The 12,363-nt window shown below is 52.3% G+C and overlaps 8 protein-coding genes across 13 annotated transcripts in view; 4 read left to right on the forward strand and 4 right to left on the reverse strand.

Annotated features, from left to right (window-relative positions):
- The window catches only part of PPTG_05945 (hypothetical protein), a gene marked incomplete at both ends in the record, with an annotated part of 2,952 nt that extends 1,924 nt beyond the window's left edge, over positions 1-1,028 (reverse strand). The window contains one exon of the mRNA XM_008899696.1: positions 74-1,028. Within this exon, the coding sequence (XP_008897944.1) occupies positions 74-1,028 (955 nt within the window). The remainder of the gene's footprint in view (positions 1-73) is intronic.
- Positions 1,029-1,265: 237 nt separating this feature from the next.
- PPTG_05946 (hypothetical protein) lies at positions 1,266-2,005 on the forward strand (the record flags this gene model as incomplete). The annotated part of the gene is made up of 2 exons (XM_008899697.1): positions 1,266-1,471; positions 1,537-2,005. The coding sequence occupies 2 exons, from the start codon at positions 1,266-1,268 to the stop codon at positions 2,003-2,005; spliced, it is 675 nt and encodes a 224-aa protein (XP_008897945.1).
- Positions 2,006-2,080: 75 nt separating this feature from the next.
- On the forward strand, positions 2,081-2,931 carry PPTG_05947 (hypothetical protein; the record flags this gene model as incomplete). Its single annotated transcript, XM_008899698.1, has 2 exons — positions 2,081-2,334; positions 2,433-2,931. The coding sequence occupies 2 exons, from the start codon at positions 2,081-2,083 to the stop codon at positions 2,929-2,931; spliced, it is 753 nt and encodes a 250-aa protein (XP_008897946.1).
- PPTG_05948 (hypothetical protein) lies at positions 2,238-4,258 on the reverse strand. The gene has a single exon (XM_008899699.1). It carries the CDS (start codon positions 4,167-4,169, stop codon positions 3,567-3,569), a length of 603 nt encoding a protein of 200 aa, XP_008897947.1. The 5' UTR covers positions 4,170-4,258; the 3' UTR covers positions 2,238-3,566.
- Positions 4,259-5,142: 884 nt separating this feature from the next.
- On the forward strand, positions 5,143-10,713 carry PPTG_05949 (hypothetical protein). Of its 6 annotated transcripts, XM_008899703.1 has the most exons (8): positions 5,175-5,817; positions 5,896-6,038; positions 6,099-6,207; positions 6,292-6,975; positions 7,048-7,254; positions 7,337-7,793; positions 7,870-8,460; positions 8,545-8,852. In XM_008899703.1, the coding sequence occupies exons 1-7, from the start codon at positions 5,180-5,182 to the stop codon at positions 8,140-8,142; spliced, it is 2,511 nt and encodes an 836-aa protein (XP_008897951.1). In that variant the 5' UTR covers positions 5,175-5,179; the 3' UTR covers positions 8,143-8,460; positions 8,545-8,852. The 6 variants fall into 6 exon arrangements, with proteins under 6 accessions (XP_008897950.1, XP_008897948.1, XP_008897953.1 ...); XM_008899702.1 differs by having other exon boundaries at positions 5,143-5,817; positions 7,870-10,713; XM_008899701.1 differs by having other exon boundaries at positions 7,307-7,793; positions 7,870-10,202.
- PPTG_05950 (CAMK/CAMK2 protein kinase) lies at positions 8,065-10,653 on the reverse strand. The gene is made up of 2 exons (XM_008899706.1): positions 10,600-10,653; positions 8,065-10,504 (listed from the first exon to the last, which is right to left on the reverse strand). The coding sequence occupies exon 2, from the start codon at positions 10,446-10,448 to the stop codon at positions 8,250-8,252; it is 2,199 nt and encodes a 732-aa protein (XP_008897954.1). The 5' UTR covers positions 10,449-10,504; positions 10,600-10,653; the 3' UTR covers positions 8,065-8,249.
- PPTG_05951 (hypothetical protein) lies at positions 10,645-11,928 on the forward strand. The gene is made up of 2 exons (XM_008899707.1): positions 10,645-11,125; positions 11,192-11,928. The coding sequence occupies exons 1-2, from the start codon at positions 10,676-10,678 to the stop codon at positions 11,378-11,380; spliced, it is 639 nt and encodes a 212-aa protein (XP_008897955.1). The 5' UTR covers positions 10,645-10,675; the 3' UTR covers positions 11,381-11,928.
- The window catches only part of PPTG_21793 (hypothetical protein), a gene marked incomplete at its 5' end in the record, with an annotated part of 3,448 nt that continues 2,465 nt past the window's right edge, over positions 11,381-12,363 (reverse strand). Inside the window, one exon of the mRNA XM_008899978.1 lies at positions 11,381-12,345. Coding sequence (XP_008898226.1) covers positions 11,536-12,345 — 810 coding nt within the window. The 3' untranslated portion in view covers positions 11,381-11,535. The remainder of the gene's footprint in view (positions 12,346-12,363) is intronic.

Below are 12,363 nucleotides of genomic sequence, written 5' to 3' on the forward strand. Positions count from 1 at the left end.
TTTTCTAGTACACGTGGATGGTGATGAAGCTCGTGCATCAACCAGCTTAGAGCATCTGCAGTAGTGTCCCGACCGGCAATCATTCCAGCGAAGGCAATGTCACGAATGTCAGAAGGAGTGATTGTCTGTCCACTCTTCTCCATGGAGTCGAGTATTATCGACACGATGTCTTTATTCACCGGTTGGTTGTCGCCTTCGTGAGTACTACGTCGGTTCATCGCACTCGATATCGTTTCCATCAGATACTGATTGATTACCACCATGTAATCCCGAAGTAGACGTTCGCTTCCCACATTTAACCAGCGTTTGAGCTTCCATAGCCACACTGGATATGAAAATCTCTCTGAACAGATTTGGTGCGCTTGGTCGAATGCGACTTCAAACGGATGATCATCGAGGGATTTCAAGTTACCAAGTTTCCGTCCAAAGCCGATTTCAGTGAAAGTCTCGAACGTGAACTTGTTCATCAGTTTGTAAATGTCAAGTTCGTCTCCGCTTGCACTAGCCTGTGACAGTATTTGCATTAAAGCTTGCACATTTTTCTGAACCACAGGCGTCATGAAGTCGCGCAATGCTCGAGCACTGAAGAGATTCACAAGAACTTTTCTGTGGTATTTCCAGCGGTCTCCATTAACGAGCAAGATGCCGTTCCCCATAAAGTCTGAGAAGACCACGTGCACGTCGATTCCTTTGTTGAAATTGCTGGCTTGTTTTGTTAACACCTGTTCGAAATGTTCTGGTTTGGCCAAGTAGATGACCTTGTTCTTCCCGACTAATCGAACGCCGAATGGTTTTCCGCTCCGTTCTTGGAAGTGATCCGAGATCCAGTCCTGGATGCGTGGAATGTTGGCGACCATATCGAGTGTATTGCCTAGCAATGGAATTCCTGCGAGAAACGGTACGGGAGTGATACCATCGGGCGGGGAGCTCTTCTTGTAGATCGAGAAGAGCGTGACGACTGCAGTAGCCCCCGCCAGGCCAAGAAGGATTGGACCGAGCTGGTCGGCTCTAGAGGGCGATCGCAGCATTTGCGCCGACGCGTCGAAGAATTCCAACTGGCTTCTAAGCACGCGTATATTTTTTTTAAGAAAAGTGTTCAGTAAAACTAACAGAAAATATTCCAAGTATTATATTAAGAGCTGCTAGAGAAACATCGCTACATTTGGTTGAAGCGGGTTAGCCAATCACCACGCGAGAAAACATGCGGCTGGATTTGCCCTTTATTGTAGGAATCGGTTGACAAGGTGCATTGAGTCCCGAACGTCATGGTGCTGCGCACGTTCTGGAATATCGGTGCTGGGCTGGTGTATCGGCTGGTGAACAAGCGGTCGATGGGCAAAGGAGTCATGGGCGTGAGCTACCCGTCCGTGTGGAAAGGGAGAACGGGGCTGCTTGACTGTGACGTGAACCTGCATCTCAACAATGCGTCCTATCTCTACAGCATGGAGCTCGCGCGCTGGCACTTCACCGCGTACGGCACCTTTTAACTCGACTTCTAGTCACTACATGATGCTAACCTTTACTCGTTTCAACCAGTGCCAATGGCATATTGTGGCAGGCAATCAAGAACCGCCGCATGGTCCTCGTGGGCTCGCAGGCTGTTCGCTATCGCCACGCGATCCCTCCTTTCCACGCGTATGAGATCAAGACGCAGGTGATATATTGGGACGACGATTGGATCTACTTGTTGCACCGATTCGAGGACCCTACGACTGGCAAACAGTTCGCGGAAGGGCTCGTACGTGGCGTCATAATGAAAGGCCGTCGTCGAGTGTCTGCAAACAAGATTTTCGCCGAAGTGAGTGACGGCGAGATGATAGAAGCGCCGAAGATGCCGGATGTGGTGAAAAGCTTTTTGGAGTGGGATGACGCGTGCAATGCCAGCATGCGCGAGGCTGGCCAGAAGGCCGAGTTGGAACTAGAGGCGAGGCCGCCTTCGCCCACGCCTGAGAAGCTGAGCGCTCGTATCACGCAGGAAATGAAGAGGTCCATGAACTTGCCGTAAGGTGTATGATGGTCGAAATATACGGTATCCGTCATTTTTTTCACGTCGGAATCTTCACGTCACTCTACAGGCAACATGTCGTCTGGTTGGCAGCATCACTTGTGTTTGGCCTTGTGTGTGTTGACAATGGTGGGGCGAATTTTGTGGAATGTGGGTGCTGGTCTGGTGCATCGTGCGCTAAACAAGGCTCATATCCGCCCAGGCATGGGCATCACCTACCCTTCCGTTTGGCGTGCGCGGCCTGGTTTCCTGGACTGCGACATTAACCTGCATTTGAACAATGCGTCCTACCTCTCCAACATGGAGTTGGCGCGATGGCACTTTTGCGCGTGCGTTGATCTAAATTCATGGCTATTTTCATTGTTATTGTTTTTCAACGCCAAACTATGATTCATTTTCTTATTTCCATGTTTCTGGTTTTTGGCAGGGTGACGGGTATTTTAGGCAACATAGCTCGCCAACGCAGAGCGTTACTGGTAGCCTCGCAGGCCGTTCGGTTCCGCCACCCAATTCCACCATTCCGCCCGTACGAGATTCGGTCGCAACTCGTATTCGCCGACGCGGAGTGGATGTATTTTTTGCACAAGTTTCAATGCCCTACGACCGGTAAATTGTACGCCGAGGGGCTATGCCGCGCCAGTTGCAGGCAGGACGAGGAAAATATTTCCGCAGCCAAGTTGTACGCCGAGGTTTTCCGTGGCGACGTCGACGAGTTGCGTGGCCTGCCTAAGGACATGCCCGATGTGGTCGTGCGGTTGCTGGAATGGGACTCCTCGCAGCGCATCATGTTGGAAGCTCCCGCAGAGGCGGAGCGGCGCCAGGGCGAGACGGCCATGCCATCCGCCGTGGCACTGGCCTCGGGTGACAGCAATCTGTTCAAGAAATTGCTGGCACGTGCAACATCCTCCTGGAACTTGCCGATGTGATTCACACTACCAATCCGGATACCGGTATACAAAGCAAGAGTTTTGTAGAGAAAAAGAAGAAACAAGTTTCGTTAACCTGAATCCTCGCATCATCGCGAGGATGCGCACTTGCCACCTTCTCGAACATACCTTCGACGTCGCCTGTTTTAGCACCCTCGGCACAGATTTCTCTCGCTCGTTACAGCCCCTCTCGCTTTCTCACGTCGCACGCCGACAAGTTGTTCTCGATAAGACGCCCTGAAAAAAAATAAGACCTTCCACAGAGGACAGATGGTTGCAGAAATACTACTATACTTAAACTCCGTTATTAAGCTCGGTCCGCGCTGAACTGGAGCGTGCACTACGCTGAGAACGCGGCGGGACACAAGGATGGAGCGCGGCAGCCAGGTCTGCCTACTATTAGACTACTGGGGATCCATTCGCCTTTCGCAGCTCTCTAAACCACGCCGTCAGGTCAACTCAACGGTCCTTGAAGCGCGGAAAGGCGGCGCGACCCTTAACTTTGTTCTATCGGTTGGGAAGATGTCGGGGAAAGTCAAACGCTGAATCAGCATCGGCGCCGAAGACCCACAAACTCAAAATGTCCTGGGCGGCCGATTCAGATGAAGGTGGAAAACCTTGGCTCTACCAGTCGCTTAGTTGATCCGAGCGACCTTGGCAGGCACCACAACAGGGTTCTCCTCTTCAAGCTTGCGCTTGCCCGCCGTCTTGAAGTTAAAGGCGCAGTTGTGTTCCTCAGCGTACCGGTGCTTGCCACAGAACGTGTAGTCGCAGCGGCACTTGACTGCAGTCAAGCCCACCTTCACCTTACACTCCCAGCAGCGCCGGCGGTTCTTCTGTACGGGCTTTGTGTCTTCCTTCTTTTCTGGTTTATCCTCCACGACTTTGACAACAGGCTTCTCGTCCGCGCAGAGAGGCGAGGGCGGCAGCACCGACGACTTTGAGCGCTTCAGACAGCTCTTCCGGTAGGTCAGAGAAGCCTTCACGCTCTGTAGTACGGCAGGCGGCACACACGAATAGCGCGAGGCAGACGCCGAGGCGTCCGGAGATGCATCCACGCTGGACGGAGATGCCGCACCAGAGGGAGGAGACTTCAAGCAGTCGCTAGACGTCGGCGCCGGGGTGGTAGCAACGACCGAGGAGGAAGCTGTGGCTGTGGAGGTAGCGCTGGCGGACGACACGCTAGCGGGAGCGTCTGCGGAGGGGGCGCTGGACGACGTCGAAGTCTTGGTCACCATATTCAGCGGCGGAACGGCGAGAGGGGCGTCGTAAAAGACCGGAGACGAGCTGTGCGCCACCGAGCGAAAGCGGAAATGAGGTGCGAATTAGGCCTGCGATGGAGGGAGGGGGGGAAGAAAAAACCGCAGCACAGAGGCTCGCTCGCTTCTGGGACAGGGGCGGCAGGAGGCATACAAAAACAGTGTGTGGAGAGCGAACTGGGGAAAAAAAACTGGAGGAAGCCAGCATCTGTGTAACTTCCGCCGGATTATGGCCAATCGGGACACGCCATCCGAAAAAATGCCCATCGGCGAGTCCGGATTCAAGAAAACATCATGTATACGCTGTATACCGTCCGGAAAAAGGGTCAAGACACAACCCTTGGGTCGACCAGGCGTTCGATTTATTTAGGCACTCGACCTTCGACGGCAACGCTTTGTTTGGAGACAGTCGGCAAAAACGATATGGGGCCGTTGCCAGCAAGATCTCTCGGTGCCGACGGCATGCTTCCCATCGTTTCATACAGCAGCAGATGGCCGCGATCGCCGAAGCCGGCAGCCGCGGTTCTTGTTGTGCACTATTGCACTGTCTTACATAATACTGGTTTCTGGCAGCACACCCATCTGGGGAATAGGCTCCCTTTTCTGCCTTTATTGCGTTACGGGCCGAACAACAGCAAACTATGCCCGCGAAGAGGACGACGACGCGGCTGCTGTGTTCACACCGACGATCAGTCGCAACCGTCCCCTTCGCTTTGCAGTTGATATTCTCCATTACTGCGACGATTTCCGTCCGGGCCCGGGTCCTTTCCCATCTGCATTGCCTGTCCTGGAAAAGCATCCACGCAAATACACACACGTCGAGTTTGGTCTCTTGCGTTATGACCCTATCCGGCGACGACTTTTGACTTTAGCTATCCCATGATACACCATACACCACCCTGCCATCCAGCATGACCATCACTCTGTGTCACTATCCACTTCAATGACGCATTTGACAACACCCTTCTGCATTCAACGGAAGAGCAGCCATGCGGCTCGGCCTGGCGTCTCCGTCGGCTCCGCAGGCGTCCGACAGGCACCTTCCACCTGCAGTGGCACATCGCTCGTCCGCCTTCTGCCCCATTGATGTGGATGGCGACTCCACAGACGACGCGAAGTCTCCGGCGTCTCGCCATCACGATTTGTCCGCACTCTCGTCTCCCAACACCCTACCATCACTCCTAGATCTCTCCAGCGATACCGCCTACAATAATGGTACTACTCGCCGCCAAGCGAGAGCGCTGGAAATCCACTCTGACGACAGCGAAACGAAGCAGAGCGAGCACAAGGACGACACAGAGTCGCACAGTAGCAGTGTCCGCCTCTCACCTAACAGACACGAAGAGACCAAGAAGCCGGCGCTCAACTTCTTCTTCAATATTGACCGATCCACACCCAAGAAGCCGCGCAGAGACTATTTCAGCTCCGGTCACATCAGCGCACACAGCTCTCCAGTCCCGGACGAGCTCCACGAGATCATATCGGCTGCACGCACCAACATCTGCGGTCAAATGTTTGATCGCTGTGAGCTCGAGTTCGGAGAAGATCGAGTGAGATTAACAATCTGGAAGGACAACAAGGCACGATGGCAAGGAAAAGTCAAGTACGCGCACATGGCACGCTTCTGGTACGTGGTGAACATGCTTGGGGCTATTATGAACAATTACAAATTGATTATTGTTTATTGCTGTGTACTGTTGGTCAGCTTCTCGCGAGTTGATCATCCTCCATATATCCTCTTGATGCAGCTGGAGAACTCAAGAGGCAGGTCGGACTTTGCAACCTTTTACGACCCCATTTTCGCAAGAGTATGCGAAGAAAACGTGGCAAAGGATCAAACAATGCCAAGTATGTTTCTGTTGTAGTTGTCAAGTTTCGTATTGTGCTAAACGTTGTTTTGTGCTGCAGAGGTGTATGGCATCGTGTTTTATTTCGATGAAGAAATGAACTATATGCGCTGTCGGAGTATGGGCGACAACAACCCGACATTGGCGCATCTTTTCAAAGAGAAATTATCGTAAGTAAGTTTGTTTCTTGAGTACGAGATCTGTTTCTAACCAGCAATTGTTGCTTGTTCGTTGTTTGATTGAAATACATGCAGAGAGAGTGAAGTGCGGCAATTCGTGAGACTGGACGTGCCGAGTAGGCCGCGTCGTATCGAGGTGAAGAACAGCTCGTCCTCAGGCGCGAGTCGTAGCTTGGTGTCAAGGGTGGGGAGCGGAGCTAGGCAAGCTTTCGGCAGTGTGACGTCCTTCTTTCGCCCGGCACCACGACCTTCTGTCTTAGAAGAGGACGAAAACCCCTCAGTTGTGCGAGATCGTGGCAGTTCAACCCCCCAGGGTCGAATGCTCAATTTGTCACGTGGTAGTGACCCCATACCGCCTGACTTGGACGAGGAAAAAGCGCCGATCTCTGTTGATGATGCAGGTATTGACAAGAAAAAGTATCGAAGTTCACTTGCAGACAGCGGTGCCGACTGTGTGGTTATAATTCAAAACACCCAGCAAGATGAAGCTGAGAAAAGAGACAACTCTGCAGCGTCTTCTCCATCGCAGGAGGAAAAAGCGAGCGAAAAGGTGGAGAGCAGGAAGCGAGCAGCATCAAGTCGACGTGAGGATGAGAAGCTGAAACGGAGGAGAATCGAGAGTCGTCGCAATGAAGTGCTGCTCACGTATCCGTACGATGGTTCAGACACGTCGGGACGGATTTCAGTGACACTCGGCGACGTGGATCGCCTCGTTCCAGGGGAGTTCCTGAACGACAATATCATCGACTTCTATCTACGGTTCGTAGACGAAGGCTGGTAGACGAGAATGTCTACACGGTACTGACGTTTGAATCGCCTTGTTGTATGTAGGTTCCTTTGGCGACATTTGCCTTCGTGGCAACAGCAGCAGACATACTTCTTCACCTCACATTTTTTCACACAGCTGAACGGCACGAACGGAGCTCACGAACTAACAACGGCGGATCCAGACGAACGATTCGCGCGAGTTACTCGCTGGACGCAGAAGGAGACCAACCTGTTTGACAACCGATTCTTATTTATTCCTATAAACGACAGGTACTGTCCGTCTGGCAGGTTCTGAATGGCTCAGTCTTCGTATATCTGACAGCTTTTTTTTTCTTATGGTATGTCTGCATAGCTTCCACTGGAGTGTTGCTGTGTTTTGCAATCCAGGCTCGGCTATTATCAAAAAGCACCGAAAAGTTAGGCGTCGTCGCCGAATGATCACCGCACGTAGCTCGGACACGAGAGAGGTGGTGGATTTGGTGGACGGTGGTGATCAACATGAACGACCTTTAGAAGCAGCGAGTAACGATGGTGACAGTGTGGAAGAAGAAATCGAAGAAGAGGAAGTGCTGTCGTGTCAAGAAGATCGACTCGCCTACCCTCCTTGCCTCTTATTTCTGGATTCTCTTCGCTGTCATCGAAAGAAGAAGTTTACGAAAATGCTGCGCGACTATTTGGAATGCGAGTGGAAAGCACGTTACGCTTCCAGTGCTGCTGCTAATGTTTCAAAAACAGAAGATGGTGTGGATGAGGAAGAGTCGATTGTGACAATGTTTGACTCGGAAAGCATCGGTCTCCTCGAGCCTAATGTAAGTCACCCATTGCATTTCAGTCCCTGCAATGGCATGGTGTATACTAAGTTGATGGCTGCTGTAATGTACGCAGATCCCTTTGCAGAGCAACAGTTCAGACTGCGGAGTATTCCTGCTCATGTACGCTGCATCGATCGTACACTGCTTTCCTGCCGGTGTAACGCGTGAGGACTTGGAAAACAATTTGACGTCGTCACTAACACCAACCATGTTTCGGGACGAGCATGTGCTGGAATTTCGTGAATATCTGCAGCAACTGCTATTCAGTCTGCAATTTCTAGAAAAGCACGGGATTCCGGAGGAAAAAGTCAAGGACGAGGAACTCGAGATGTTCACGATCGACTAGAGGATCAACCGATATGCTCATGACGGATGTTTCATAAATATTAACAACACCCTGTCAATATGCACCAATGCTATCGAACTAATTTCAGTTTTCTGTGAAGAGATACACTACGGTGAGTGGTTGGGAAGCAGTCGACGGAGTCCACGCACCATGAACTCGCGCTGGCTGGGGATTTCCACCACCAAGTCGAGTGTTCGCCATGGACAAATGATGGAGAGACAGAGTTCAGGTGACGGCACAGTCTGCGAGTCCTTGAGCGATAGGAAAGCCTCCGTTGCATGACCCACCTTGATCTCCGTGATCTCTCGAAGCGGGATGGTACGTCCTCGTTTACTGCTTCCAGATGTTCCGGTTTCATTCCTGTTTGCACCTCGCGGCATTGCGTTCTTTCGGGCGGTCCAGGTGATACTTTCTTCCATGAAGTTGAAGGTCAAAGCAGTGGAGTGCGGCGTTGTTGAATTTTTGTAGCCGTATTTGACAACCTGGAAGCCACGAGACAGCAACTCAGCGAATCCCAGAGCTTCGCAGTCCTCAATACGAGTGCGTTCCAACTCTCGTGCAATGCTGGCACCAACATCGACGTCATTAATCCAAGGATGACTCAGCAAGTCTTCAGCAGAGATACGCTCAGTGTCGTTAGTCTTCAGCATCTTCAGCAGCGCGTCTTGTGCCAAGGGACTCACGGTACGCCACTGCGCATTCGAGAGACTCAAGCAGCTCATATCGCGCACGTCAACACCAGTCGGAAAGTGATCCATACACTGCAAAGCTGCCGCAGACTCCACACTGAACGGGAATGCGCCGAAGAGCAGCACATACAGCACAATGCCAAGACTAAAGACGTCGGATTTCAAGCCATACGGTCGCCCGCAAAGCAATTCCGGCGCAGCATATTCCAGCGTGCCACAACTGTGTCTAAGCATGCTTGTAGAGTGTTCGAGTTGCTTGGCCAGCCCGAAATCTGCGATCTTCACCATATTTCCGTGGATCAGAATATTCTCCGGCTTAATATCGCGGTGAAGTACACAGCGGCGATGCAAATAGGCGAGTCCTTCGACTACCTGACGAATGATGCGTCGAGCCTCAGGTTCCGGAAGACGCTGGCGTTCAATGAGCTGGTCGCACAAATCGCCGTCTTTCAAATAGTCCATGACCACGTAGTGGAGATTCGCGTCACGTGCGTAAACACCTTCAAGACCGACCACATTAGGATGCGACAGAGTGCGGAGCAGACGTTCCTCTTCTTCCAACGCCTGGGAGATCTTGCAGCACTTTACCGCACACACTTGGCCAGTCATGCGATTCACCGCCCGGTGAACGATCGAGAAGGAGCCTTCGCCGATCTCCTTCATCAGCATATACTTGGCAGAAAAAGCGTCGAATGTTCCCACTTCTTCCACACTTTTCACCATACTTGTGGAATCCGTAGACACGCTACGATCACTAGGAGACTCAGATGGTAAGGGCATCTCGTCTGTGTCTTGTGTGACTTGAAGCAGCGCGCGTTTTCGAGCTTCTATCATGAAGCGTATGCATTCTGTCCACGCCGCGTGGTCATCTTCGTCGTCTGCTTTAAGAATTACTGGTACTTCCACAGCTTTGGCCGGTGTTTTGTGTCCCGTGATCTCGACATGCTTCAGAATAAGCGTCAGGGATCCTGAACTGGACGTCCACGTTCGTCGGCGCTTTTCCGACAGCTCATCTGTCATACTGTGGCGTTTTGGCGTATCTGGTGCGTGATCTCCATGATTTTTATCCTGTTCCAGCATCGAGTTGCTAGTAAAAATTACTTCAAACAGCGGCGTCGCTGCGTCTTTCGTCTTGTAACACACGAGTCCATGCTCTCGAAGACGGAAATATTTCCGTTTCCAGCTCTTAAGTAGTCCTGCGGCCTTGGTAACACGGTGCTGTAGATACCCGCCGTGATACCGTTTGCCACTTTGTTGACGAGGACTCAGAACACCTTGATACGATAGTGACGGCGTATTTTCCGGTTTGTTCAGGTCGAGATGCGGCATCTCCTTGTGACGTGCTGGCAATTGTTGCACCTGAGCGTCCCCCAACTCGTCAAAGTCCGAGGAACCGGCAGAGCTGGCGCGGCCGTCTCGTTTGGACGCCGGATCTGCCTCAAACATGAAGGAGGGCGACGCCATGCACGTGGAGACCTCCGACGCCGCCACCGTTGAGGTCGGAGAGCTCGCGTCGCTCGTGCGGTGGCGCTGCTTTTTGTCTGGCGTTAAGGGAGTTGACGGCTCAGGTTCGTGGCACGGACTGAGCTGGGATGGCGAAGGAACGAGGTCGGCCATTGGCGTTTGCTGCCTGGAAATAGCGCAAGCGATCGGGCTTTTTTAAACCGAAGTTTCTGTGGTAAACCAACATGCAGTGAGTGGAACGTGACAAAATGGCAAGTAGCACTAGCGGCAAAGTGGCAAGTTATCGTCAAGCCTATAAACATACCGTTGTCGTCGAGCGGGGAATTCTGAAAGTGAAGCTCCGGCTGCGAGTTTTCCGAGCTCGCGTGAATGCGTGCACGATGGGTGTCCCACTGTACCACAGCCTACACACAACCCGCACTAGATTATACAGGCTGTCGGAAATAGGGAAAGAAAACAAATGTCCCTACAGCCGGTATGCGATTCTGCAGGGCAGGCGCATCTCACTGAAACCCGCTGACATTAAAACGAGGGCAGCCAGATTTATGACGCACGGCTTGAGGATGGACGCTGGTGACACCCGCCGACGCTGCTCGCTAGGAGAGCGAAGGAGCCGTCGACGTCGATCTTCAAGCAGCTCGTGCAGTAGCTCGTCGTCTTCTGACAGCTCCGACCGCTTTTCGCATCGATATCGGCGCTCTAGCTGCCGAACAAGTCGCCCCCGTAGTCGGAGTCCTCGCAAATTCGAGGATTGCCATGGCTACAGACGTCGCTCACGCTCTAGAGATAGTCTAGAAGCTGCCCAACGTGGCGCTCGCTTTGCTGCTCGTGTAAGTCTGGTTTGGAAGTTATGCAAGTGTCAAAACCTCGTACTGACGCTTTTTGCGCTATTGCAGCGCGTCCACCATAAGGAAGAGCGAGAATCGCGTAGATCAACGTCCCGGCGGATCGCGCCGAATGCTACCGCATTAAAATCCATTATGTTAGGCACTGCGCGGTCCAGAGATCGCATGGACGAACTCGAACAAGCACGAGCCAAGGAGAAACTCGCAAGTCTGGATACAGCAAACACTTTGGCACAGTGATGGAGAAGACAACTGCAAACTGGAATGCTTTTTTTTTTATCAATTTCTTAGGTTGAAGAAATCTTCTATAGTTTCTGTGCTCAGCAGGGCATTCGATGCCAACCGCGTTATTACCATGCAAACGCCATCGAAATGTCCACTTCAGCATAACCTGCTTACACGGCGTGATCCTTGATCGGATCCCAGCAGGTAACTAGGTACTCATCCAACGCCGCAAGCTTGGCAAACTGAGCATCCGTCAGCTTGATCGCAGCAGCTTCGAGGTTGGATTTCTGACGCTCCTCGTGAACGGATTTGGGCAGAGTGATAAACCCATTGGCCAAGCTGAAGGCGACAAGGACTTGAGCAGGAGTAGCACCCGCCTCCTTCGAGATCTCAACAAGTGTGGGATTCTCCATTTTCTGAGCCCTTGCCAACGGCGAGTACGCCTCAAGCAGAATGTCGTGCTCCTGGCAATACCTCACCAGCGTCGGACGCATAAGCCACGGGTGCAGTTCCACCTGGTTCACCGCGGGTTTCACCTTGACAGTGTTCAACAACTTCTCGAGATGAGCTTCACCAAAGTTGGACACACCGATATCCTTCAGAATCCCCTGTTCATGCAGTTCTTCAAGCGCACGCCAACTTTCATTGCGTGTAGCAGCGTCACCTGGAGCATGAAGCAGGTATAGATCAATGTATCCGAGTCCGAGCTTCTCATTGCTAGCTTTCGTCGTCGCGATTGCCTTCTCGTACCCCCAGTTGAAAATCGAAAGCTTGCTTGTCACGAAAATTTCCTCTCGTGGAATGCCAGAGTCCTTGATGGCACGACCTACGTCAGCCTCGTTATCGTAGTACTGGGCAGTGTCGATGTGACGGTAGCCCAACCTGAGCGCCGAAAGCACAGCGTTGTAAGTCTCGGGGCCAGGCTCCGACTGGTACACTCCCAATCCGACGACCGGGATTTCAGCTCCACTGGGAAGCTTCTTGGTGGGGATTTTGGC

The sequence above is a fragment of the Phytophthora parasitica genome (genome assembly GCF_000247585.1).
Source record: "Phytophthora parasitica INRA-310 unplaced genomic scaffold supercont2.8, whole genome shotgun sequence".
In the NCBI taxonomy this organism is placed as follows: domain Eukaryota; phylum Oomycota; class Peronosporomycetes; order Peronosporales; family Peronosporaceae; genus Phytophthora; species Phytophthora nicotianae.

Bases quoted from the DNA above. Each gene is read 5' to 3' on its own strand.
- PPTG_05948 (XM_008899699.1), bottom strand. From the start codon at position 4,169: ATGGTGACCAAGACTTCGACGTCGTCCAGCGCCCCCTCCGCAGACGCT.
- PPTG_05949 (XM_008899700.1), top strand. From the start codon at position 5,180: ATGCGGCTCGGCCTGGCGTCTCCGTCGGCTCCGCAGGCGTCCGACAGG. The intron at 6,208-6,291 runs GTAAGTAAGTTT...AAATACATGCAG, and splicing joins CTTTTCAAAGAGAAATTATC to AGAGAGTGAAGTGCGGCAAT. The intron at 7,255-7,336 runs GTACTGTCCGTC...ATGTCTGCATAG, and splicing joins TTTATTCCTATAAACGACAG to CTTCCACTGGAGTGTTGCTG.
- PPTG_05950 (XM_008899706.1), bottom strand. From the start codon at position 10,448: ATGGCCGACCTCGTTCCTTCGCCATCCCAGCTCAGTCCGTGCCACGAA.
- PPTG_05951 (XM_008899707.1), top strand. From the start codon at position 10,676: ATGGGTGTCCCACTGTACCACAGCCTACACACAACCCGCACTAGATTA. The intron at 11,126-11,191 runs GTAAGTCTGGTT...GCGCTATTGCAG, and splicing joins GCGCTCGCTTTGCTGCTCGT to CGCGTCCACCATAAGGAAGA.